Source organism: Lacerta agilis, chromosome 3, assembly GCF_009819535.1.
Source record: "Lacerta agilis isolate rLacAgi1 chromosome 3, rLacAgi1.pri, whole genome shotgun sequence".
Lineage (NCBI taxonomy): Eukaryota > Metazoa > Chordata > Lepidosauria > Squamata > Lacertidae > Lacerta > Lacerta agilis.
This window is the reverse complement of record NC_046314.1, coordinates 32,070,739-32,097,068: the sequence shown is the minus strand read 5'-3', so window position 1 is coordinate 32,097,068 and position 26,330 is coordinate 32,070,739. Positions and strand designations below refer to the sequence as shown.

At 43.5% G+C, this 26,330-nt stretch overlaps 1 protein-coding gene across 1 annotated transcript in view; it reads left to right on the top strand.

Moving 5' to 3' along the window:
• The window catches only part of EYS (eyes shut homolog), a 266,420-nt gene extending 240,298 nt beyond the window's left edge, over positions 1 to 26,122 (top strand). The window contains exons 14-19 of the mRNA XM_033143208.1: positions 1,953 to 2,119; positions 3,252 to 3,396; positions 5,099 to 5,273; positions 7,629 to 7,801; positions 20,521 to 20,682; positions 24,261 to 26,122. Of these exons, the coding sequence (XP_032999099.1) occupies positions 1,953 to 2,119; positions 3,252 to 3,396; positions 5,099 to 5,273; positions 7,629 to 7,801; positions 20,521 to 20,682; positions 24,261 to 25,450 (2,012 nt within the window). The 3' untranslated portion in view covers positions 25,451 to 26,122. The remainder of the gene's footprint in view (positions 1 to 1,952; positions 2,120 to 3,251; positions 3,397 to 5,098; positions 5,274 to 7,628; positions 7,802 to 20,520; positions 20,683 to 24,260) is intronic.
• The last annotated feature ends 208 nt before the right edge of the window (positions 26,123 to 26,330 follow it).

Here is a 26,330-nt window from a genome sequence, read left to right as displayed (position 1 = left end):
TACAACCCTGGATGCTGGTCACCCTGGATAACTTCTACCAGTTAGAAACCAGTTAGAGTAGCCTGTGTCTAGAGCAGCCTTTATCAACCTTGAATCCCCAGAGATGGTTGGACTACAACTCCCATCATCCCTGGCTAGCAGGACAAGCAATCAGGAATGATGGGAGTTGTAGTCCAACAACATCTGGGGACCCAAGGTTGAGAAAGGCTGGTCTAGACAATACAGAGCAGGATGGATAAACAGCCTGACCTAGTATAAAGCAGCCTCCTGTGTTACCGTGGAAAGGGGTTTGTGTAGGGTATCATGCAAATGCTAAAATGTGATTGTTGATTACGGAACTAAAGTAGAGAAAATGTCTTGGCACTTTCATCAAAATAATCTGTATACAAATCTATGTAAAGCCACCAGGGGGCATCAGAACACTAGATGGAAGGAACATGAGAAAGTTTAGGAAGACCAGTTTGCTTTGCACTGTGACAATTGGCTGAATATTTCTATATATGTGTACTCAGAAGTAATCCCCACCTTGTGTGTGTGTGTGTGTGTGTGTGTGTGTGAGAGAGAGAGAGAGAGAGAGAGAGAGACCTGCTATCCTTTGATTATCAGCTGTGAGGAAAGAAGAAAATCAGTCCTCTAAGGTTTCCTGGAACAAAATCTATTCACATGTTGTTGTTGTTGATATATATATATATATATAAATATGGTTAGATTAAGCAAAGCTTGGAAAAAAGAGTTTGCCGGGTATACGCCTTCCAAATAATCATCATCATGCAGAAGTGGGGAGATACGTGTGTGTGTGTGTGTGTGTGTCTGTGTGTCTGTGTGTCTGATCACATACAGATAATTACAATAAAAAGAGCACAGCACCAGTCCTTTCCTCAAAAACGGCCATTTCTGTTGGAACAAGAAAGTCGTCACCTGCTGACAGAAGGACAGCAAGGAGGGAGACAGTCTAGCTTCTCTGGGGAGAGATTTCCAAAGCCTGGGAGCTGCCACCAAGAAGGCCCTGTGAGGGTGGCAGGACTGAGAGAAGGACCTCACCTGAAGATCTCAGAGCCTGGGCAGTTTCACATGAGGAAATAGGCTTTTCAGATAGCCTGGACCTAAGCTGTATAGGGCTTTTTAGGTAGCCAGTGTGGGAGCTGCTCTAGCAAGGGGGGTTGTACGTTCCCAGTCAACAATCTGTCTGCAGCTCTTTGAGCTAGTTGGAGTTTCCGAGCACTTTTCATATGAACTTTTAATTAAAAATGCAAATGATTTGGGAAAGCAGTGTTACTGTGTCATGTGCCAGCATGAAGTAGAAAATCCATCAAAGGAAAGAAGTATCCAGCCTCTGCTTGTGTTTTGCAGAGTTTGATTTCCTCTGTGCTAATCAACAGACTGGTAAAACTTGAAAGCCCTATTTATTCACTAGCCAACATCATTCACTAGCCAGAACAAGAAGGACCTGTTGGTCACCCTGGTCCTCCAGCTGATTGTGCCATCAGCCCTTCTCTGGAAGAAAAAAAAAAATAGCCCATGAATCTTCTCCCCAGATTCCTGTTTCACTCTGCCACCAGACTAGTTTTTGAGTGGGATTAAGAATAAGAGCAACGTAGAAACTGAGATGCTGCCTGCTTTTCTGGAGAGGTCTGAAGTGGGAGCTGTGGACTTTGGATGCCTTTGCTCAAACTGCATGTTAATAACTAAACTAAAACATTACAAAATGCCATAAGCCTGCAATGACCTCCTTGCAAAAGAAGCCAAACTCTGGCTTTGCACGCAGTCCTGTTTACTCTGCATCCTGTGCACTCTCTCAACCGCTGGCTTGGGAAGCAGTGGGCACATGGTGTTAGCTGTCATCCCTCTCTGGTATCTAGGCCATCATTTCTTGCATCCTGTCATTTCGTTTTGGTAATGTAACCCAAGACTCACTCCCTTAATGCATCCCCTTGCGGTTATTCTTACTCCAGGTCTTAATGGCGATGATTTCTTAGTGCTAGGCCTACGCCGTGGCCGCCTGGTGTACAGCTACAACCTAGGATCTGGAACAGCCACTATCATTAGCGAGCTGCTAGATCTGACACGGCATATTCACGTGGTCAGTCTTGGCAGATTTCTTCAGGATGGCTGGATGAAGGTAACGCTTCCTTTGGAAGAGATGCTTATAAAATTCTTCTTTGCATCCACAAAGCTCACTGGGGGTGGGGTGGTTGGGGGTGGCTTCAGCCTGGTCCCTGCCTCCCAGCCTAACCTACCTCACAAGTATCTGAAGAAGTGTGCATGCACACGAAAGCTCATACCAAGAACAAACTTAGTTGGTCTCTAAGGTGCTACTGGAAGGAATTTTTTATTTTATTTTGTTTTGTTTTGACTATGGCAGACCAACTCGGCTACCTACCTGTAACTACCTCACAAGGTTGCTGTGAGGATAAAATTAGAAGAACCACATATGAACTCCTTTGCAAGGGGCAGGATATAACCTTTGTTAAGCTTGTCATACAAAAAAAACTTTTAATATATACTCTTGAATCCTAAGAGTTCAATATGTTCATGTACAGTGGTACCTCTAGTGGTGGACTTAATCTGTTTCAGGGTGCCACAACTAGAGCGCCTCTTCTGCGCATGCGTGTGGCACGATGGAGTGCTTCTGCACGTGCGTGAAGCATGATGATTGCTTCTGTGCATAGATGGGTGGCGAACCCAGAAGTAAACACTTCCGGGTTTGCCGCGTTCGTAAACTGAAAGTCCGTGACAAGAACAGAACGCAACACGAAGTATGACTGTACTGTGTCCTGAAGTCTTCATACGAGGTTGTTGAAAGCCCCTCTCCATTTTCAAAAGCAGTTCTCTCACCCACCACACACACACACACACACACACACACACACACACACACACTGCCCCTTATGAATTGCTCTTGAAATTCTAGAGCACTCTGAGAAAGAATACATAAGGATGCTGGAGTGGAAAATGGGGGTGGGAGGAATACAACTTGCTACATCAGCAGACGTACTTGCACACCTCTGGAAGCCCTTTAAATGACCACCCTGGAAATTCAATGCCCTTATTTATATATTTACTATTCAATTGCAGCAGTGCCTTCTACCCTTCACAGATTTGAAGCTAGCCTTAGACTGTAATACAAAACATGTTATTGGTGGTTTCTTCATGTATGGAAGCTTGTGGGGACGTAAGAATGAAATAAGAGATCTACTCAATTAGCTCCACAAAATAACAGGTTTTGGTTTTGTTCCGCTTTTGTCTGAAAGGTGGATGACCATGAAAACAAAACCATCACATCTCCAGGAACTTTGGTTGGGCTCAATGTCTTCAGCCAGTTTTACGTAGGAGGTTACATTGAATACATCCCAGAACTCTTACCGAATGGATCCAATTTTAAGAACGGCTTTCAAGGTAACTAACAATTTTAGTTGCATTGCATTTGATTTACTCTGAGCATGGCTAATGTTGGGTGCAACTCTTCGCATTTACATTAAACGTATTATCACACACACCCCATACCTCTGTCTGCCCCATTGTCGGTTGTTCCCCTGTGTCTGTTTTAAATTATAAGCTTATAGAAGTAGGAGCCAGTCTTGCCTGTTCTTTGTAAAGCACATAGATGGCATTATAGAATTAATGTGATATAGAAGAGCTGGGCGGGTGGGGCTTCAGCAGACTGGGGCTGATGGGAGTTGTACTCCAGCAACATCTGGAATGCCAAAGGTTCCCTAGTCCTGAGATATAGGAATGGGCAACGTTATTGGGATAAATTCTACTGTTGGGAGGTGGTTTTCCACAGAATTTCCAGCTCTTCGTCTGCATTAGGTTTGAAGCTGGGTTGGGTAATCAGGAGACATCCTACTGGTTCTGGGGATAACCTAGTATCCTCAGGACTTGCCAAGCTTCTGTCCATGTATGCAGCAAGACCCCCTCCCATATCACGCTCCCTTTTGCTTCTCAAAATTGAAACCTGCATATATTTGCAGTGCAGTTCTAATTACAGTGTTACCTCTGGTCACGTACTTAATTCGTTCCGGAGGTCCATTCTTAACCTGAAACTGTTCTTAACCTGAAGCACCACTTTAGCTAAAGGGGCCTCCTGCTGCCGCTGCACCGCCAGAGCACAATTTCTGTTCTTATCCTGAAGCAAAGTTCTTAACCTGAAGCGTTATTTCTGGGTTAGCGGAGTATGTAACCTGAAGCGTATGTAACCTGAAGCGTATGTAACCTGAAGCGTATGTAACACCACTGTAATGGAACCTACAGTGCCTCTGATTTAGAAAGGGAAACATATAGCAAATGGGAGAATGGCAGTTTTTCCCCAAACAAAAATAATTGATGGGGATGGGGGTAAAGTGAGTCTGAACCATAGGTATAGTTTTAGGGCAGGCATAGGCAAACTCGGCCCTGGAGGTGTTTTGGGACTACAATCCCACCATCCCTGATCACAGTTCCTGTTAGCTAGGGATCATGGGAGTTGTAGTCCCAAAACATCTCCAGGGCCGAGTTTGCCTATGCCTGTTTTAGGGCATGTGTTTGCAGTTGCAACATGTACACAGTACCCATGACAGTTAGTTAGTTGGGTTTGCAAATGTGCCCATTGGCCCCGAAAGGTTGGTAACCTCAGCCGTATACAGACATCCGCCACTTTTGCATCATGTTTAAATTAACCTCTTTCTAGAGCCTTACAGAACCACCCATGACTAAATGAGATTAAGACTGAGCCTGTGTACTGTCTTTTGCCTCCTAATTTCATAGAAAAATATTTATAGTAAGGGTCTAGTGACTTCTGTTTCAGTGTATCTGAAGAAGTGTGCATGCACACGAAAGCTCATACAAGAACAAATTTAGTTGGTCTCTAAGGTGCTACTGGAAGGAATTTTTTTTAAAAAAAATTTTTTTGTTTTGACCTTTAATTAAGTTAGTTATACATAGCATTGTGGCAAATAAATTCCACCTGAGCAAGCCCTTACTACAGCAGTGAAAATCAAATACATCTGTTCATCTTTTCCTTTCTCTTCTTCCATAAGCTTCTTGCTGAAATGCATTGCCAGGCGGGTGGGGTGGTATTGTTGTTGTTATTATTGTTGTTGTTGTTGTTATTTCTTTTGAGGTTGCATTTTTGACATACGAGTTCGCACTGGGAGGGACCAGCCATTTAAAGCCCCAGGAATCCCAGAAGGCCACCCAAATGCTGGTCGCAGCGTAGGACAGTGTGACGAGTCTCCGTGCCGCTTCATAAAATGTGGAAATGGGGGGACGTGCGTGGAAAGCGGCTCTACCGTTTAGTAAGTGCAAATGGGTTTGGGTGAATTATTATTGCATGAGAAATTTGTCAAGCCCGTGCTGCCGTAACACCGTGGTTCTCATGGGCATTAGTCAAATGTAAACTAAGACGTGGGAAGCTGCCTTATATTGGGGCAGGCCATTGGTCCATCTAAATCAGTATTGTCTACACTGACAGGCAGCACATCTCCAGGATTTCCAACAGGGTTCTCTCCCAGCAACTCCCCGGAGATGGCAAGGATTGAACCTGGGAACCTCTGCATGCAAAGCAAATTCTTTACCACTGAGCTATGGCCTTAACCAGACTTTAGATGCACATCCAACCCTGGCTCCCCCCCCCCCCGTTCTACCACAACTACCATATCTGGGTTTGAAAGGGGGTAAAGTTGCATGTCGAGCATGTGCTTTACATCCGGGGTGGAGAAACCTGTGGCTGTCCAATGATACACATCAGGATCTGCTGCCCCTGTGGATCCTGCCGCCCAAGGCAGTCACCTCACCTTGGCTCATGAGTGCGCCGGCCCTGTCCTTCATATGTTTTTGATCTCCATCTCCCATCCTCCCCAACCAGCATGGCCCAACCGTCAGGGATTATGGGAGTTGTAGTCCAACAACATCTGGTGGCTCGCAGGTTCCCCATTCCTTCTTTACATGCAGCATGGCTGCAAAAAGACTTCCTCCTCCTCCTCCTCCTCCTCCTCCTCCTCCTCCTCCTCTTCCTGCTGTTCTTAAAAGCTCTGTTCCTCAGAGATCCTGGGTTTGTTTTCAGACATCATATTGGCTCCTAGGAATCATTTCCTCCTAGGGGCTTTTCACTTTTTGAGAGATTGCTTCAATGTGTCAGAGAACCTCCGTTTTGACATGATGTGCAATGCATTTAAATTGGAGAGCCTGTTGCCATGGGGACAATGCTGCTGATTTAAATAGGTACAGCAATGCACACCATTTCCTGTAGATTATTATTTTATTTTATTTTTGGGTAAACTTTGCATTTGGCTTCTCGGATGGGTAAGCCCCTATTCTTCATCTAGGTAGAAATACAGTATTTGAAATGCATTCCAACAGGCATGCAAAACCTCTGGTAATAAGTTTCTAGGACCAGCCGCCCTTGATGTGGAAAAATAGAAAATGGGTTTCTGCTGGGCAATAACTATTTGGGTATCTATCTAATGCTTGAGTTGAAAATAATATGCACAAGCTCCTGGCATTTGGTGGTTCTTTTGAATTGATTAGAAACTGGCGCATTGCTGTGCAGTCAGAGGTACGTTTTGGAGTCAAAACAATGCAATGAAGCCAAAATAGTATTCTACTCACAGGAACATATGCTAAGTCAGACCACCAGTCTTTCTTAGATCATTGTTGTTTAGATTGATTGGCAGCAGGTCTCCAGGGTCTCCGCCAATGGTCTCAGGACTGGGCCACCCCTACCTGGGGATTAAATCTGGAAAATTCTGCATGCAGAGCAGGTGTCCTATCACTGCACTCTAGCCCTCCCCACCAGGTGGCACAGATCTGTTCTTGCTCAACCAAACTAAAATACATAATTATGAAATCATTGCTTATATACAGCAATGCACAGGGCTTCTGTGAATGCTGTCCGTGGACCAAATAAGCTTCTATACAGAGATCTGCCTTTCCAAGCACCTGAATGGCAGTTGGGCATAGTGGTGGTGAGAGATCATAAATCCAGTAGCTGGTGGTACACATTCATGTGCACTATCTTGGTACCCCCTCCTACAAGGAGGAGGAAAGTGGGCTTCATGGTGTTCACCTTAGTGTCTAAAAGCGGAAGGGGCCCTCTTGGTAGTTCCTCTGTCCTCGAATGTTCAGAGGGTGGCCAAAAAGGAGAAGGTATTCTCCGTGGCAGCCCCTAAGAAATCGAATTCTCTCCCCAACAGAGGTGTGTCTGGCACCTTCATTGTGAAATTTCCATTATATGCCGAAGACACACCTCTTCCCCCTGACCTTTGATGCCCGAGATAAATATTTTTAGGGCCTACCCTTTTTTGTTTTTGTTTTAATGAGAAAAGCAGTTTTGGTGGGGGAAGATTGGAGCAGAGAAGCAGCGGGGGGAGCTTCCCTTAACCCCTTCCCCACCGCCCTCTGCTCCATATAACCTCCCACATGGTTTTCACAACGTGCTTGCAAGAGGAAGTAAGCGCCTTGCATTCTGCATTGGGAAAAGCATCTGGAAGGATTACTTGCAGAGGCTGGGAAAGGGTTCAGCTCATCGTTTCGCTTCTTCAAATACTTTTCCTTAAAAAAAGAAAAGGGCATAGGGGACTCTCTTATACACAGTGGCTTGTAACATGTAGCTAGCCCTGTGTTAATAATATCTCGTGGTTTTCTCTTCTTAGCTGCCATTGCCCCACTGGCTGGAAAGGAGCATTCTGCATGGAGACGGTTTCTGTGTGTGATCCTGAGCACAAGCCACCCCACAGGTGCAGGCAAGGTTCCACCTGTGCCCCACTGCCTGGCGGCTACACCTGCCACTGCCCACTAGGAACCACTGGTGCCTACTGTGAACAAGGTAAGGCAAAGCTCTCCAATATAGACCACTAATGATGGCATTACCGGGGAGTTTTCCTTTTACCTGCTTCTCTTAATTTGGGTATGACAGTTCAGGGAATGTGGTCATGATGATGCAGGATTCAACTGATGAGTCTTATTAGTGAAAGTTCTGTACAAGGACTTCCACTTGTACAATGGGGCTTCCCCCACCCCTCACTCCACATACCCCACCCCCACCCCCAAAATTGGCTGGGTTGGGGAAAATCCCCAGAACACTCTGCAGGAAGAAGAAAGTGGGATTGTTCCATCTGGTAAGCCAAAATACTGGACCTGATGGAATTAGAAGAGTGAAACATTTTTGTTGTTGTTGTTTCCATCTAAAATGATAATGATAAATAATAGTAATAATGATAATGATGATAATGATAATAATAATAATAATAATAATAATAATAATAATAATAATAATAATAATAATAATAATAATAAGGTTTTGGTTCGTAGCCTTGGTCCTTAGGATTGGAATAAGAAAGAAGATAAATTTGACCTGCCTAGGTGCACATGATTTCTGGAAGATCTTAGTGGTTGTTGGCTGGGGGGAAATGGGATGCATGCTCCAAGAATGTATTTTTACTAGTTAAACAGTACTATGGGTGTAGATTTCATCAGGAAAGCCCTTGATCCCTGCTGGTACAAGTCTGCTTTGGTTTGTTTCAGTTACTCATGTTATAATAATTTAAGGTCTCAAATATATAAATTAAATGTTCATAAATTTACAAGGCAAACACATACGTAAGTATATATACCACGTGTCTGAAATAGTACAGGAGAGCAATCCTGAAACCATTTTGACTCTCCCAAATTGACCTCAGATGTTTCTCTGCAAGGATGGGAAAGCCTCTCCCTTGTCTTTTGCTTACCTGTCTTTAGGGCATGAATAAGGTGAGCCTGTGACCTGTATTCAGGATTTAAAGTATTTACCATCACAAAAGAATGGCCGGGCTGCCCAAGTAAAGCAACCACTAGCCATTGTCAGGTATCCTGGCAGACAGGATTTATGTTGTAGACCGCCTCTTTCTGTGATGTATGTATGATGTTTTGGGGTGGTGGTCTTGAGCTACAGGGTGGGCAGTTTCAAAAGTCTATATAAGGGCTTGCACACCAATGTTCTGGGTTCTCCTCCCTCCTGCATGTGGTGAGTGAGGACCCTGTTGCAAGAGTTTAATAAAGGTCTGGCTTACTTAGCTGCTTTGCTTCTCAATATTCTCTGGTTGGCCTCTGTTATTTTCTCCTACTGATAGGGAACCCACTTAAGGACTCTATATGGGCTCTTGGATACCCCAGAAGGGAAAAGGAGCATATTTTTTCTACATCACTCACATCAAATAACATGGATATCATCTTTGCAAAGCCCCAACATGGAGGGAGACAGTAGGTTGTGTTCAGTCCTACTCAGAGTAGATCCACTAAAATAATAGACACAACTAACTTAAGGTTAGACCCAGGCTGTGACTTAGGACTTCCCAGAAAATGGAAGGGGAAGCAAGATCTGTCAGGGTGTTAATTCTGTGAGCCCTTCTATCGTATGCTCAGGTTGTGCAGATGTGTAAATCCTAAAGACACTAGTCTTCACTGACCTTCATTCCAAGGCAACCAAACCCTGTAAGTGCAGGAACCCCTTGCGTCTCTTGCTGCAGTGAGATTGAATGTGTGCAACTGTATTTATATTTCCTGAGGATAGCGGTATTGCTTGTTTATGTAGAACTTTTTTCCTCAAGTGCTTAAAGTGTTGATGTATGTTAGCTCAATCATCCTTAGAACAATTTTGTAAAGTACACCAGTATGAGGGACAAACTATACAGGGCGGTGAGAGACATATCACTTTTGGTAAGGGGGTCTCTCCTAATGTGCTATAAACCAGAAGGAGGATCCAATTTTTAAAAGGAAAAAAGGGAATGGCCATGGGATTGCTGAACCCTCTCTGTGCTTACCACTTGCCTCTCCACAGCCCACCACCCGCCACTTTTCTCCCAGACTGGCTTACTTCTGGTATTTAAATCCAGGTCATGAAAAATGCTATAGGGAAGTAAGCCATACTCCCCGTTTTATACATGTTTGTTGCGCAGCCAGTTTTAAAAAGAGACGGGTTTGCCGCAGACACGTCTACTTTGGTTCTTTTTATCCCTGCATTACATGTGCAGGGTTGTGGTACCTTGTGCAAGACCACGCAATACGTTCATTATTCCAGCTGGAAATAATCCTGTCTCATAGCTCGTGCCATAAATGCACATTATTCAGCTGAAATCAGCTACTACAATTACCTGCCCTGGCATCATGCCCCACTTAATTCTTTCTCACTGGTTTTTTTACCATTGTAATGCCCTCCTGGCATGAACTGAGAATCAACAGCCCTTCACACACTAGCAGAAAACCGAATTGGCACAGGGCATCTTTAATTAGTGGCAATCCATCCCCCTCATGTGATGTGTCACGAGTTCAAATTACTTGAACCAGACCCCTGAAAACAGGCAAGGAATCACTGTCCTTGCAGTAAACCCCAACAGTAAATAACTCCTAGAGGGGGCATCAGAACAAAAGAAGTGGAGACTTCGCCATGAAAAAGCCTACTGTGTTCTGCCTTAAAATCCTTGACCTCCATTTCCCCTTCTGTTGGCAGCATAATGAATCATCATGAGATTTTTGCAAAGTACAATTTTCCTTTTCTTTCCTGGTAAGTGAGCCACAGCCTGTAAACAAGCAACTATTTATCCCCCCCCCCCAAACATCCTTCCGTCTCTGGGTTGATGGCAGGCATAGAAGCAGAAGAGAGAGCAGCATGTAGCCCAGGAGAGTAGGAAACAAAGGGGAGAGGGGTCGTCGAGAGTAGTAACTATTCAAGAAGGAGATATGTCAAAGAATACCCCAGACACAAAAGGACCTTCGAGAGATAACAAGCAGTAAGGACACCAATCAAATTTTGCCAGCAACCCAAGGGCAGCAAACAGAACGAAATGTCCTCAGGGATGTGGAAGAACAAACTAAAGTCAGGTTGTCCTAGGCTGATGGGGCGGGGGGGACAATCTCCCTGTATTTGAGCAACAGTTCAATATAGCTTAGCTGGAATGACTCATGGCCCAAAATAATTATTTGCCCAAGCATTTAAGAAAGCAGGAGTCATTCTTATTTTTCAGATGAGTGGCATAGCTTGGAGAAGGCATAGGGATGGTTGCCCTGGGTGCAAAATTGCCTCAATGCAGCTGTGTGCTTCCATTGCTGGGCTCTGGTGAAAATGGCTTCTCCATGTGAATCAGGAAGTGACCTCTCCAGACAATGGAACGACTCTTCTTTTCTCAGCTCTGTGGCTGCAATCTCCTGGGTGATGTGGTAGCTGTTGAATGTGGATGTATATTCCATCCATTTCCCTCCCTCCCTCCGACTCACCCACCCCCATGCGCTTCTTGGGCACTGGCAATCCATGCTACGCCACTGTTTCAGATTCCACAGCAGTATTCGGATGAAGCAGTTTTACTCAGCCATGTTGAGGCCACCATAGTTCCATATGGGGCTGCTATAGAGCAGTGTTTTTCAACCACTGTTCCGCGGCACACTAGTGTGCCGCGAGATGTTGCCTGGTGTGCCGTGGGAAAAATTTGTTTATTTGATTCCTATTCAAGAGAATTACTTTATATATAGTCAATATAGGCACAGAGTTAATTTTTTTAACATTTTCTAATGGTGGTGTGCCTTGTGATTTTTTTCATGAAACAAGTGTGCCTTTGCCCAAAAAAGGTTGAAAAACACTGCTATAGAGGAACACCACCAGCATACATGAGAATCCCCTTTTATGGCAACTTCCCATTCCTGGCAAGCCATATATGGGAAGCAGGTACTATGAATGAAGTCTGGTGGTTTTGCACACCAAACAGACCTGGTGTTAGGTGCTCTGTGCTTTGTCAGCATGTTTGTGGATGAAAATTAATCCACGTGTTCATTCACAGATATATCTGACCTTATAGTTTTTTTTAATTTTTTTTTAAAAAAGTTGTTTTCCTTATGGCTGAGAGAGGAAGGGAAAGCATCTACAGTCAATCAGTATACAGAAGTTGCTTTGTTGCTTAGTGGCCTGACAATGCAAGGATAAAGTAAAAGGCCATTTAAAACAATAGGTCCATGAAGAACATGGGCACGGCCTTCGCACTTGCTGTTTGTAGGATCCAATAACCGCCAGAGTTGATTGATACCGGATAATACACAAACCTGCTAAATCATGGATTTCAGATAACTTCTGGCTCCTGAGAGATGAAAACCACAATCAAAATAAAAATGAGATGGACATTTTGGATTGGATCCAAAATCCCCTTCTTCTGGCAGAAGGAGTCTTCCTTTGATGGAAGCTCTTCCATCAAATAAAAGCAGCTTTTGGATCTAATCTAGTATTCGATAGCAAATAAAACAGTGTTTAGGAGGTGCAAATTAACTAGTGTGTGAATAGCAAATCTGGGTTAGCTTGTTGATGGTAACAGGAGTGACTTGAATTGGATTTTATGAGACTAAAGTATTTTCTTAATATTGTTAACATAGTCCTTATGCTTCCTCTCCCAGTTAAGGTTGTTATGGCTCAAATGTCAACAGATCCTTTCTTCATCCAGTGGCTGCAAAGGTCATGGCTTTCTCCATAGCAACAAAATATTCCAGCCCCACTTCTAGAGCACAACAGGAGCCAACCTAGCACTGTGGAAAATCTCCATTAAAAGAGAGATAGAAATCAGCCTAGGAATATGAAAAAGGCAATTATGTAAACCTAAAAAGAAAATCAAATAGACTCTGCATGTTGAAAGTGACTTTTCCCATATAAAACAAATGAGCAAGCTAGGCATAGTTAGCAAATACCAATGATACATGCAAATAATTTCAAAAGCAAGGAAGTGGGGGGGGGGGACTCAGTACAGAGTCCATATATGTGTGTGTGTGTGTGTGTGTGTGTGTGTGTGTGTGTGAGAGAGAGAGAGAGAGAGAGAGAGATGCTGCCTCCCTTTCCTCCCCCATCCCACTTAAACGCCCCTCTCCTGCATCCAGTTAGCCACCTCCTTTCCCACACACACCCCATGTGCGTCCCTCGTCCCTCCAGTTTGAGTGTTTCCACAACACCCCATTTAAACTCCCCCCTCCTGTCTTGTCCCTCCAATGGCAATTGGTAGATCACTGCAGTGGGTGGTAAATTGAAGCCTGGTTTATTGCTTTCATTTTATGGATCAATGGTCTCATGAGATAGTAAAATTCATGTGAATAGCTGTTTTAGGGGTTGTTTTTAATTGTCTGGAATGGATTAATCCATTTTGTATTACTTTCTATGGTAAGGTTACCAGATTTTTTTCAAAGAATCTGGGGACACTTTGGGGGGGGGAGAGATAAAAAGTTACTTTAAAAAGTTACTTTAAAAAGAAGTAGTATCTTCTCTTCTGTGGTCTCCTCTGTCGCATGGCCTTCCTCTGGGCCTCACCTGCTCCCTTGGAGCGCTAGCCGCCGTGGAGTAGGCTCGGGTCGGGTCTGGGCTTGGCCCTCCTATCTCTCCTCCTCAGTGGTGGCGACGGCCGTGGTGCGGCAAGGTCGGGGCTCCCCTCTTTTTCTCCTTCCTCTTTCTCTCTCTTCCTTCTCCTTTCCTCCTTCTCCCTGCGTCAGCTCCAGGGTTTTTACTGGCCCCGGAGTGCTGGTGGGCAGTCGCCAGGCGCTCTCACTCCCAGCTCGATTTGGGTTGCAGAGGGGGGCGGGTGTCAGTGGTTCCCCCAGTTGACACGGTTCCCCCTCAGCAGTGGTGGCGGCAGCGGCAGTCTCAGCAGCCTGGAGCCAGCTTGGTAGCACAGTTGGCTCTGGCTGACTTCAGGAGCTGCTCACTGTTGTGGCGCCTGCCATTTTGCCTCACTGGAAGTCCCCATATGATGCGTCTTGTGCCGTCGAATCAATCACGCAACATTCATTCCCTACTAATAAATCCACAATACTTAAAATATAAATCTGGGGACATTAAATTAAATCCAGGGACGGATTTTGTCCAGGGAAACGGGGACGTCTGGTAACCACATTCTATGGGAAAGCGTGCCTTGGTTTTGGAATGCTTTGGTTTTGGAATGGACGTCCGGGGTGAATTAAGTTTGAGAACCAAGATAATAGTGCCATAACAGAAGGCATTCCCTAGATGGCAGCACAGGACAATAATTTGTATGAGTAAAAGCACCGATTAAACTGTGTACAGTAGCTGTTCTCCCTATACTTATAAACAAACACTTGGGCTGTGTGCATGCGATGCATTTAAATCACATTGCTTCCCTCAAAAGAATCCTGGGAATTGTAGTTTGTTCAGAGTTCTGGGAATTGTAGCTTGGTGAGAAGTAAACGATAGTTCCTGGGACTCTTTTGGGGGAAGAAGCCATGTGCTCTAAGCGTGCTTCATAGGCATGGTGTGTACGCAGCCTTCAGGAAAGTACTGCTTATTATACCATTCAGCACATGAGCAATAAAATAACCTGGCTAGAGATGTTTAACAAAACAGGTAACTTCACAGGAGCCCTGCTGCTGGATTTGGCCAAGGGCCTATGTAGTCTGGCATCCTTCTTCCCACTGTGACCAATCATGTGCCCCATGGGAAGCTCGTAAGATGGACTTGAGGGCAAATAGCCCTCCTCTGCTGTTATTCTCTAATCATGCTGTTTTGATCCTCAAGGTAGCACACACCTATCCTCACCCATAGCCATTTAAGCCTTACGCCATGAATTTTACCTTTTAAAGCCCTCTAAATTGCTGGCGTTCACCACATTGTGGCAGTGAAATTCCACATTTTAACTATTGCATCACGGGAAGAAGTAAATGCTTTTGTTCCGTCCCGAATCTCTCACCATTCAGCTTCATTGGATAACCCCAGATCTAAGCGTTATGAGAATGAAAGGTTTGCCATCTTAAGCCTGTAATTGCTTGGTTTGCTTATAAGGGATTTCATCAAAAGCTTTATGAAAGTTCCAACGGGGCTGGTCCTACCATGAGGCAGAGTGAGGCAGCTGCCTCAGGCAGAAAATTCTGGTAAGTGGCTAGAAAAGTATGCCATGTGTTCTGCCTTGCAGCGCCTAAGCTCTCTTGCTGCCCTAGCACAGCCAGTGCACCAATGAGGCAACCTGCATCAGGTGGCATGCTCCTTCCACCCCACCATGGTATGGGGCCAGATCAGGGGTGGGTGGAGGTGGGACAAGTGTCTGTAACACGTCTTGCCTCAGGCACCAAAAGCTCCGAGCCCAAATAAACAACATCTGTTGGATCAACCCTATCCACATGCTTTTTTATACTTTCAAAGAACTGTAAAATGTTACTGTTATGTACTGAGTTGAATAGGATCCAAAATGCAGCAGTCTGATTGGTCCTAGAACAATAGGATTCAGAATGCAGCAGTCTGATTGGTCCTAGAATAGGATCCAGAATGCAGCAGTCTGATTGGTCCGCAGGAGCCACCCAATCCAGCTCCAGGTGGAAGTGAATCCACAACCCGATTGGCATACAGGAGTATCCCAGAATTAGCCAATCAAGTGGGGCCCATTGTGTAAATAGTGTATATAAAGCAGACGTTTTGGGGAAACTGCATTCCTCACTACTATGAGCTGAATAAAAGCATGAAATTCACACTTGACTCCGAGTATATTTCAGTTACTGAAATAGTACTTACCCTTGTGGAAGCCATTTTGATTCTTCAGCAAGATTTCTATAAGCTTATTAATTATATCTTTAGTAAACCTTTCCTGGAACAGACGTTTAGCTAACTTACCTGCAATTCCCTGGATCCCTTTTTTAAAACCTGGCGCCACATTGATGGCTCTCCGGGCTTTTTGTTCAGAGGCCAATCTTAGCGACGAGGTATGTGTTCTTGTCAGAAAACTAGCTTTTTCACATTTGAGCTCTTTAAGGACTCTCAGGCGGATATGACCTGAAGCCAGAGATTTGTTGGTTTTTAATTTGTCAATGAGGCCTAGAACTTTGCCTCTTGTTGCACTGTTTCTTATTTCTTCAGAGTTCCTGATGAAGGTAGCTCAGGTTTAATTGTTATGTAGCTGAAGCTTCTGCACTGAGGTCAGTGGGGCTACACCTGAGTAAATATATGTAGGATATAAGCCAGGTTGTTTCCTGTAATAGTTTTGCCTTGCTGTTTGATTATGCCATACCAAACAACAACAAACCTTACTGTACTCCATTCACACTGATTGCTATTATTTTGTTTTACAATTTCCTCTAAGCCACGTAAGGTGCCACATATTGGAAGAAACTGGGAGGGAAAGAACTCAGTTCTGCTTTGCTCAGCTAATATTTCGACAACTGAAATGAAATAAACCGTAGGGACTTATTTGCCAGGTTTTTGAAATGCTGTAAATACTGTGTATCTCGTAGGAGCATTGCCTTAGGAAGAATTGAATCCCTTTCTCCTGCAAATAATATAGAAAACACTGAACAAATACCTTTCTGTTGTTGCTATAGTGATTCTGTTTGCTAAGAGCAAACTATATTTTTACTCCCGAGTACAAGGAGAAAACATGTAAACTTTCAATTCAACATAAATCAGCACTGTATATTGGGAATATGCAAAAGGATGCCACGAAGGGCTCTTGCTTACACAAATTACACAACATACTAGAGTAAAGCAGGGGAACAACAAAACCCATCAGCCCTAACCACTGGCCATGCTGGCTGGGGCTGATGGGGCTTGAAATCCAGTAACCTTTGGAGGGCCACACGTTCCCTCATCCCTGGTGTAATGCATGACTCGAAGAAGCATTGCATTTAGCAGGAATCTGGCTAAAGGCACGTTATGCTTTTGCTGAGAACCTTTCCCTATAGATTTGCACTAAATTTTAATGGCAATGACAAGAGACATTTTGAAGTAAGATAACATGGTTTCACAGAAAGTGAAAGAACTCTAAATGGTGTCTGGAATACTTTCAGAACTGCCCATTACAAACAGAAAGGCAAGGAAACACAAGGGCCTAGTATCTGAAGAAGTGTGCATGCACACGAAAGCTCATACCAAGAACAAACTTAGTTGTTCTCTAAGGTGCTACTGGAAGGAATTTTTTTATTTTATTTTGTTTTGACAAGGGCCTAGTGCGAGACATCCCTAGATAACAAGGCAACAAATTATGTTGTTATAGCTTTACAGGGCACTCAGCCTGTGCACAAAGACAAACTCTGTATAGAGTAACTGCCAGGGTAGTCAAGCCAGGGAAAGCAGGGTTCAAATCCTCACTCAGCCATGAAGCTCACTAGATAAACCCACATAACCGACCTCTCAGGGATGTTGCGAGGATAAAATTAGGTATAAACTCGGGACGTGGGTGGCGCTGTGGTCTAAACCACAGAGCCTAGGGCTTGCCGATCAGGTGGTCGGCGGTTCGAATCCCCGTGATGGGGTGAGCTCCTGTTTTTCGGTCCCAGCTCCTGCCAACCTACCAGTTCGAAAGCACGTCAAAGTGCAAGTAGATAAATAGGTACAGCTCCAGCGGGAAGGTAAACGCCATTTCCGTGCACTGTTCTGGTTGGCAGAAGCGGCTTACGTCATGCTGGCCACATGGCCCGTAAGCTGCACACCGGCTCCCTCGGCCAGTAAAGGAAGATGAGCACCGCAACCCCAGTCGTCTGAACCTAACGGTCAGGGGTCCCTTTACCTTTATGTATAAACTCCTTGGAGAAAGGCAAATTACAATGGAACAAATAAGTAAAATAAATCTCTTTGCAGTAGGACAGTAAGCAAGTATTAAGAGTATTTGGGATTCACACAGAGAAGGCTACTGAGGAGCATCTTCCAAGCTGTTCCTTGGCCTTGCAGTCAGCAGCAGTGCCAGACTCAGCAGCCTGCCAGAAATGTGTTGTTTGGGTTTTGTGTTGGGTTTTCAGACTCTGCTGATCCTTGGATCAGGCTACCAATAATACTGTCTAAAGTATAGTGGTGTGAGCTCCCATTGCTCGGTCCCAGCTCCTGCCCACCTAGCAGTTCAAAAGCACGTCAAAGTGCAAGTAGATAAATAGGGACCGCTCCAGCAGGAAGGTAAACAGCGTTTCCGTGCGCTGCTCTGGTTCGCCAGAAGCAGCTTTGTCATGCTGGCCACATGACCCGGAAAAACTGTCTGCGGACAAACGCCGGCTCCCTCGGCCTATAGAGCGAGATGAGCGCCGCAACCCCAGAGTCGGACACGACTGGACCTGATGGTCAGGGGTCCCTTTACCTTACAGGTATGCAGATCCCAGAGTGAGCTGGTGCTTTTGACTGGGTTGTTATTTGTTGATAGAAAACAAGCTATGGACTTCTAACACAATCTTGTCATCAGGCTGCATGGGGAGAGGCGACTTGTTCTCATCCAGATCTGCTGCTAATGCTTCCTGGCAGTTATATAGATGCTGCTCACCATTCTTAGTAACTTGAACAAAGTTGCATGCTCTTCCTCGTCCACCAAACAAGCACACTTCACCTAGATGACATCTCTACAAAGCTTATATATATATGGCACCTCCTATTTCCCTATTTAATTAGACAGAGCTGGAAAGCCAGTGTTATTAAAAGCTCGAATTGAAAGAAGCTAGAGACTGCTAATATGGCTATCTTGTACGTTGTGTAGTTTTGTCCCTGCTGTATAGATTCAGTAATCTGGGGGGGGGGGGGAGAGAGCCTGGTGGTCACAAGTTGTCAAGAGCATCTGTAGTAATGAAGCTGAACACAAAGAACACTGGGAACACAAAGAAGCCATGTGGGACTTGTGGAGAGCATGAAAAGAATTGCCTAGAGAGGTGGTGGTGGGGCATCCATGACAACAGTGGCAGATAGGATGGGAAGGCAATGTTAAGGCTGGTAAAGTGGGTTGTGTTCTATGGCACCTAGCAGAAAACATAATGAGTGCAAGTGGGAAAGAGGAATGTATTTCAGCAACAGAACTTGCAAAGACAACATGGTCCCATGACTTTAATTGGTCCGGGGGGATTAACACTTTTAAACTCTCCTTAGGTTTAGCAAGTTGGTGGGATCTTTGTATTTGGTTGTTGTTTTTAGCACACGCTCCATTATTTTGAAAAGGGGGCAAAAGGAGGGTGTTCCTTAAAAATCTACCGCAATGCATCAAATCTCTTGCAGCGTTTGCAAGATACACACTTTGTGGTACAACAAAAAAAAAGGCATTGCTATGACTAATGTTTACAGTCAATGGCATTAAAAAAAATTCTGTTATTAGTGTTTCCTGTGCCTGGGCTCAGAGCATTCTGGCATCTAACGCTCCTTTTCGATTTGTTAAAAAGGGTAGAGAAAAATGAAGTTCATAAATGCAAAAGTTGTTTTCAAGAGAGGGCTGGCATCCCTTTATAAAGTATTCAGATGAACCAGCACCCTGATGACTGGTACCCACCAACAACACATATAGATTTATGGGGAAATTGACTGTATTAGTAATCTTCTGGGGGAATGGGAAAATCAAATTGTTTTGATAAAGTTATGCTTATATCCTGTTTCTTGAAAATTAAAAAAAGTTTGTTTGTTTGTTTAAAAAAAAACAACCCACAGTGGGCTGGATCCAGATTGAGTCATGCTTTGAAGAGGCCCATGAGATCACTAGTCATGACAAACTGAAGGCCCATTGATTTCACTCTCCCACCGATTTCAATCGATTTACTTTAAACATGACTCAATTTGGATCCAACCCAAAGTGTTTACTAACCAGATCTGCATATTGCTTTCAGACAGGGATTGCTCACAGGGAGATGATTCATCCTCCTGAATCCAACTAATTAAGTAACATAGTGTGGGGACACATCTTTTGAATTGTTCCTATTCTGGGCATTATCAGCATGGATTCAGAAAAGTGAATGGTTTTGAGTATGGTTCCAACTTGTGTACCCTCCAAATCTACCAAAAGATAGCAGAACCATCTTTCATTTTTATTCTTTCTTCCCTTTTCTAACTTCACCCTGATCCAGTAAGGGACTTTCCTGCATGGAAACTGCTTTCTGCACCCAGCAAGTGTCCATCTGTCTTGTAATGCTCATCTGCCCTTCATTTAACAGGCTAGATGTACCGTAATCATATCTGGGGCACCAGATGCTGCATGGAACTAGCTGCCCTTAGGCTGCTCTGTTTAATGTAATTTACCCAATAGCCTATTTGGAACATGGTATTCCCTTCTCTTAAACTAAAATTAAAGTTCACCATTTAGGAACCCTGCTCTGTAATTATTTAGGGATGTGTGGGTAGAGATATCTTGACTAGTTTGCAGAAGGAGCATGTGAATGCATTTCACCTAGAAAACTGCCCTTTTCACGATAATAATTTTATGTATGGCCTTTTCACCCAACCACCTGGGTACATGGTGGCTTCACAGAAGTCTGAGTGCGCCAGCAGTTGTCTCAGGGCAAAGCAGTTGCATGCATAGAACCACCACCACCACATACAGAAGCTTTCAAGCATTTCCAGTTGCATACCAAAAGCCAGATCCTGTCAGCAGTGATGACAGGTACACAAAACTAGTTTAGCATGGGCTTGTAAGAGAGACAGAGAGCAAGCAAATGTGTTGATTGCAAAAAAAAAAAAATCCCTCACTTCAGATTTGTATTCAACATGAAATATTAGATTTATGATGAAGTATTGCCCTACATATCACTAGTGCTAAAGTAATGATCTGTCAGCATCTACTAGAGAGATGAGATTACTTCCTTGTTTGTTTTGTTTTGTAGCCCTAACCATAAGCGATGCATTGTTCAGTAGCAACAAATCTTCTTGGATGTCATTTGACTCCTTCAGCATCCGACGCAAGGTTCATATTGAGTTGCAATTCCAAGCCCTTTCAGCAAACGGCATCCTCTTCTACACTGCCCAACACCTGAGCCCACGATCAGGTAAGGGGCACTGAGAGGGACTGTATTATACTGCTTTATTATATGGACAAGGGGAAATGACCAATGCAGACAAGGGGAAATGACCAATGCAGACATACGTAGGTTCATCAGTGTGTCTCGTGTTTCAGCATCAGTTGATCAAATCAACCTAATCCTTTAAAAAAAAAAGTTATGTAGTGTCTTGGACTGAGTAAAATGGCTGCATTGCACTCTTGACAAAAAATGCATTTAGATCGGTTGGATCGTTTGTCACAGGCAGTGCAGCACTGAGTTTTAAGTGGAATTTTGGTTGACCTCCCATACTTTGTAGGTATAACACTCCGCCCGCCCCCCATTTTTGGGAGGTGCACCTATGTTCCAATCACTCAGTTGGCATGATACAGCTATGCAGAGAGCATCTGTCCCTTCTCCTTTCACACCCCTGGTAGCTTTAACTCTGAAGCCACTGCTTTGTTTTCTGAAGTTGTTTCTTCAAAGCCATAAGGGAAGGCAGCAGTTGAAACTGGCAAGCTGTGTGTCAGTTTTGTCTCGCTCCCTCCTGTAGCAACCACAGCTTTTGTTAAAGTCATTCTCCTCTCACTCACACCCTCTCCCCAGATTCTGAAACTGCTGCTTCAAATACTGTTTCCTCCTCCTCTAAGCTCACAGCCATTTTAATGCTGGGTTGGGAGGCTTTTGGAGTTGTGTTTTGTTTTGAAGTAGCACAAGTAGCCTTACATGTCCCTTAAAAAGAAAAAATACTTTTCACTGAAATCCAGCAATTTAAATAACACTGGGAGTGCCTGCAGCAGGCACTTAGTACAGTATATGCATGTTTGGACAAATTACCTGGTTGAGGAACTGCCTTGCAAAACGCAGAGAAGTGCAGATTTCTAAGGACACTTGTACTTTGGTTATCTTATTGTGTAGGGGGTGGGAAACAGAATATTTGCTTAATCATGAACCCTTCCCCCACCCACCTGCCCTACACCTGGCATCATATATGACATCTCGTGTGCTGCAGGTAAAGACGTGGCCTGGGTCCCAGTGGATAGCCCTGTTTGCAAACCTTGTCAATCAGCTCCATACAAAGGCCTGCACATCTTCCTGTCTTGCATGCACACTCTTTGAAAAATGAGAAAGGATACTGAGGCATCTGACCAAAACCTGCCTTTAAAAATGAGCTTAAAGATATATTTGCAAATGTTTGTGTTTCGTTATCATCCAAGCAGTCTACCATTAGTAAAATATCAATTCAAATGCATAGCACTCAGTGTAAAGACTAAAGGTAATTATGGGGTGGAAATGCTCATCTCTCTCTCCCTGACAAAGAAAGCCAGCATTTGTACACAGATAGCTTTTTTCCCCTGCTGCTTTGAAAGGGGGCCTCTGGAAGATAAGGATAGGGATCTCTCTTCCAGACATTCAAGGCTGCATACCTAGATAAAATGCAGCTGCAAAGACTATTTGGAAATATATTTAGTTTTACCTTTTAGATTCCTAAGAAAGAAACATTATGAAGGATAATTCCCTATGCTCCCCCTTATAAAGGATTTAGCAATATTTTCTTAAAACTTCTAAAGTTTCTTAAAAGCTTAAAGAGGGGGTGTCAAACTGAAAGCCCTTTTCCTTCTCCTTTTTTTTTAAAAAAAGCCTCTTTTAAAAGGTTTTTCTTCTCCCCTATGTTATATATATTATAATCAATTATATTTGCCTTTGCATAAATTCTGTTTCTGTATAAAATGTGCTTGCTTAGTGTAATAAGGTAAAGGGTATAGAAAGCAAAATATTAGTTTGTAAAGGTTTTAATTCCTTATTTGATTGAGCTGTCTGAGAATGTGTACTCGAGGTCCCTTGTCTGGGTAGAATTTCTTACTTTGTATTAAATTCTCCTTATCAAGCCACCTGCTGTTGAATGAAGGAGGCAAGGATGCTCTGCTATCAGGGAAGCAAAGTCTGGGCTTGATGAAAGACTTATGGCTCTTTGTCTGCCATATATTGATAGAAGAAAGTATAGCTCTTTGTCTCCCATAAAAAGCAACAGGAAATGGGTTTATCTTTTATGATTGGTCCTAGCAAACAGCCAATAAGAATTTAGACCATGTTGATTGGTCTGGGTAGGCAACCAAAGGAGGAGCAAGGGGCTGGGTTGAGGAAACAAGTGCTGACCTCTGGTAACCATATACCACTGTGTCTCATTTGTCTGACAAATAAATTTTATTTTTGTTTCTCAATTGCTGCGTTGAAAGATTTTATTCCAGCTAAGGTACAACCACAAGGGGGCGCTACAATACTAGCACAGATTATGCCCAAGATTGTGATCTTAGGTGTAGTTACTTGTAACTAAGTGCTACTTAACACATTGGATCTTACCTCCAATTGTATTAAAACAAGGGTATATTGGTAACAGGATGTGATAGAGCAGTTTCTTAGAACCACTTACCTACTGCCACAAGCATTCATTTCAATCACACCTTCTCCCCTCTAAGTATCCAGTCTCTGTCAGTGGAGTACTCTGCTTAACTTACAGCATTCATATTACCTATTTGAACTACACTGTCATGGAAGTTGGGGGAGGGGGTCACTGAGGACTGTTGCTTGCATCTGCTGTTCGCCTTGCAATGAGCCTGTCAAAGCAGACTCAAGAGTGCAGGGAGATCCTGGAGTATTCTCCTAGCAGCTGCCAAAAGAAATGAATGGGGTTTCTGTTGCTTAAGTTTGCAAAGCACCTTATGTAAAGCTTTTCCTTTAGCCAGCGTTACGTAAGACTTAACAATCCCTTTTGCCAGTTACGAAAACTTTAACAAACATTGCTCACGCCTAACAGCCAATTGGCACTGGAATTTCACATTGCTGGGTCATAGTAATAGTAATACTTTTACCTTTAAAAAACCACACCAATTTTGAACTGAAGTAATGCATTGTTTACATTTATGTATTTCACTGATAAAAGAGAAACCATAGCCTCCCTTATTTGCCATTTTACAATAACTATCCACCTCCCCCCCCAAAAAACCTACTGGATTTGAAAAGAACTGGTGCCCTGTTGGTCAAGGAAGTAGGAGTACAGAATGTGTTCGTGCTGCGTGTGCCATCCCAACCTTCCCACTTTGGAGGTCCAAAGGAAGCTTCCAAGACTGTTTGGATGAAACCTATTTTCTTGCATCCATGCAATCAGAAATCCTGATAAGGCAGATAATCTTTGATCATATGGAGACTTCCAATCGCATTCCCCTGTAGCCACCTTCACAAACTAGCATTGAATGCTTGTAGCTCATCTTCATATTTTCTACTACACCTTCTCAACCTTCCACACACCAAGCTGAATGCAGCCTCTTAGCCAGGCATGGTGCAACAACAGGGTTTTGCTAAATCTGTTCTTGCTCCCTTCCCTTGAACCGCAAAACAAGGTGGTTGTCGAGCACCTGCGAAAACGGTGTGCATGGCTGGCGGGCTACATTTGGCTTGGTGAGTCACAAGTTGTGCAATGCAGGCCTGTTCTGCAGAGTGCAAAGGCTGCTGTCTAGTAATGCTTAGCCAAAAATATGTGTTATCAGCTCATGGAATGTTGAAGCATCTTTCTTTTTCTTTCTCCATAGGCGATTTCCTAAGCATCTCCTTAGTAAACTGGTATGTACAGCTGCGCTACAACCTTGGCGACAGAACGGTAATTCTGCAGACTTTCCAAAATGTACACAGCACAAGCGGTACGTGGTATTTAATTAAAGCAGGAAGAGTTGGCAATGAAGGCTACCTCGACCTCAATGGCATCAATATAACCCGAGAAGCTAGTAGTGGCATGACTGCCTTAGATACACGCACAGACTTCTACGTAGGTGGAGTCTCTTCTTTAAATCTGGTTAATCCCATGGCAATCAAGAGTGAACCCATCGGCTTCACAGGCTGCATTCGAGAGGTTCTTGTCAACGGCAGAGGGCTAAAACTGAATGAGAAAGGAGCTAAAGGTGGCGCCAACGTGGGCGACTGCGATGGAACTCCTTGTGGGTATACAGTGTGTAAAAATAATGGAGAATGCAAAGTTGAACCATCGGGTTTCTATTGCTTGTGCCCCAAGCATTGGATGGGGAAGACATGTGAGCAATCTGCTTATTGTTCACATAGTAAATGTCTAAATGGAGGCATTTGTATACCTACCCCAGCTCTACTTTCATATACATGCGCATGTAAACTTGGCTGGTCAGGTCTCCGTTGTGAAAAAAAGATCTCATTTTTTACTGCAAAATTTACAGGCAATTCATACCTCAAATACATAGATTCCAACTATAAAAGAAGGGACCTCAGATTCACTAGGATATCTTTCAATTTCACCACTGATCATGAGGATGGTTTACTTGTATGGTTAGGGAAGGCTGAAAATGAAGACAATGATTTCCTTGCAGCTGGACTTGCTAGTGGAATGCTGAAAGTTATGGTGAACCTCGGAGAAAGCATTGCTGTCCCTCTTGTTCTGCAGAGCAAGTCTCTATGTTGCAAAAAATGGTATTTTGTCACTATTGCACAGAACAAGACTCTCATCAAAGTGTACCTTGATGACCAATTAGTTCTCTTTGAAGATCTAGATCCACAAAGAAAATATACTGCTCTCAATTATGGAGGGACTTGCTATTTTGGAGGATTTGGGCTTGATAGGAGAGTGAACACTGTCACCTCAGGGCTCTACAATCAGGAGTTAGTTGGCAAAATTAAAGACGTCCTGTTTCAAGATTCTAAAAAGATCCTGCTGATTAAGGCAGAAGGCTATAATGTTTATAGTGGAGATAAGGATTAACTGTTGAATAAGAACCTTTTTATGTAAGTACAAAATATGAATCTTTACTTACAGTGCATGATGCATTATAGGAAACCTTTCCTTCAGGCTCCTTGGCTGTCTCTGAGTGAGGTTTTAATCCTAGCCAAGCTATTTTCCCTTCTCTCTGAGAAGTTCGACTGCAGAAATGTTTAAATTCCCCAAGCAACTAATAGTTGAAAGAAGGCAATTCTTTTGTGTTAATTTAGGTGTTTTAAAACAGAAAATGATTTTATTTTCTATATCATAGGTAGCTTTTGTATATGAAGTGAGACTAATGTATATTCAATATAGAATTATATTAATTTTCTGTTAGCTTATTCTCATAGAACTTTGCCTCCAAGTTTTAGAGCATACAGTATTCAGAAAATAAATGCCAAATGAGATAGAAACACAGTGGTAAAAGTATTTTTTTAAAAAACCAAACGTGTTTACAGTTCGCAACATTTTATTGACTGAATGTCTGTGTATAACACACACAGCTTTTTACCCCCAGCCAGAACTTCCCAGAAATGTGGGGAAAGACCTGACCAGCCTCAGCAAAGCCCCACTGTGCCTCCGACTCATGAGGAGACCCTCAGTGGATCCCATACATCATCTACAGTCTCTGGAGAGGCACAGGTGAGCCTGCGCTTTGCTGAGGCTCTTCAATGTCCTAGCAAACACATGACACACAGAAAAGCCGCACCGGAAGTGTGTGGGGGGGGGAGCAGGTGATGACAGAAGTATTTCCATTATGATTGCTAGAAAATACCACTCACATCTCATACCCATGTAGCATCAGGCTGTTTGGAAAAGTGCTCAACCATAATTTATTTTGTCATTAACCTCCATATTTCATGATGTTAAAAATGGAAAACAC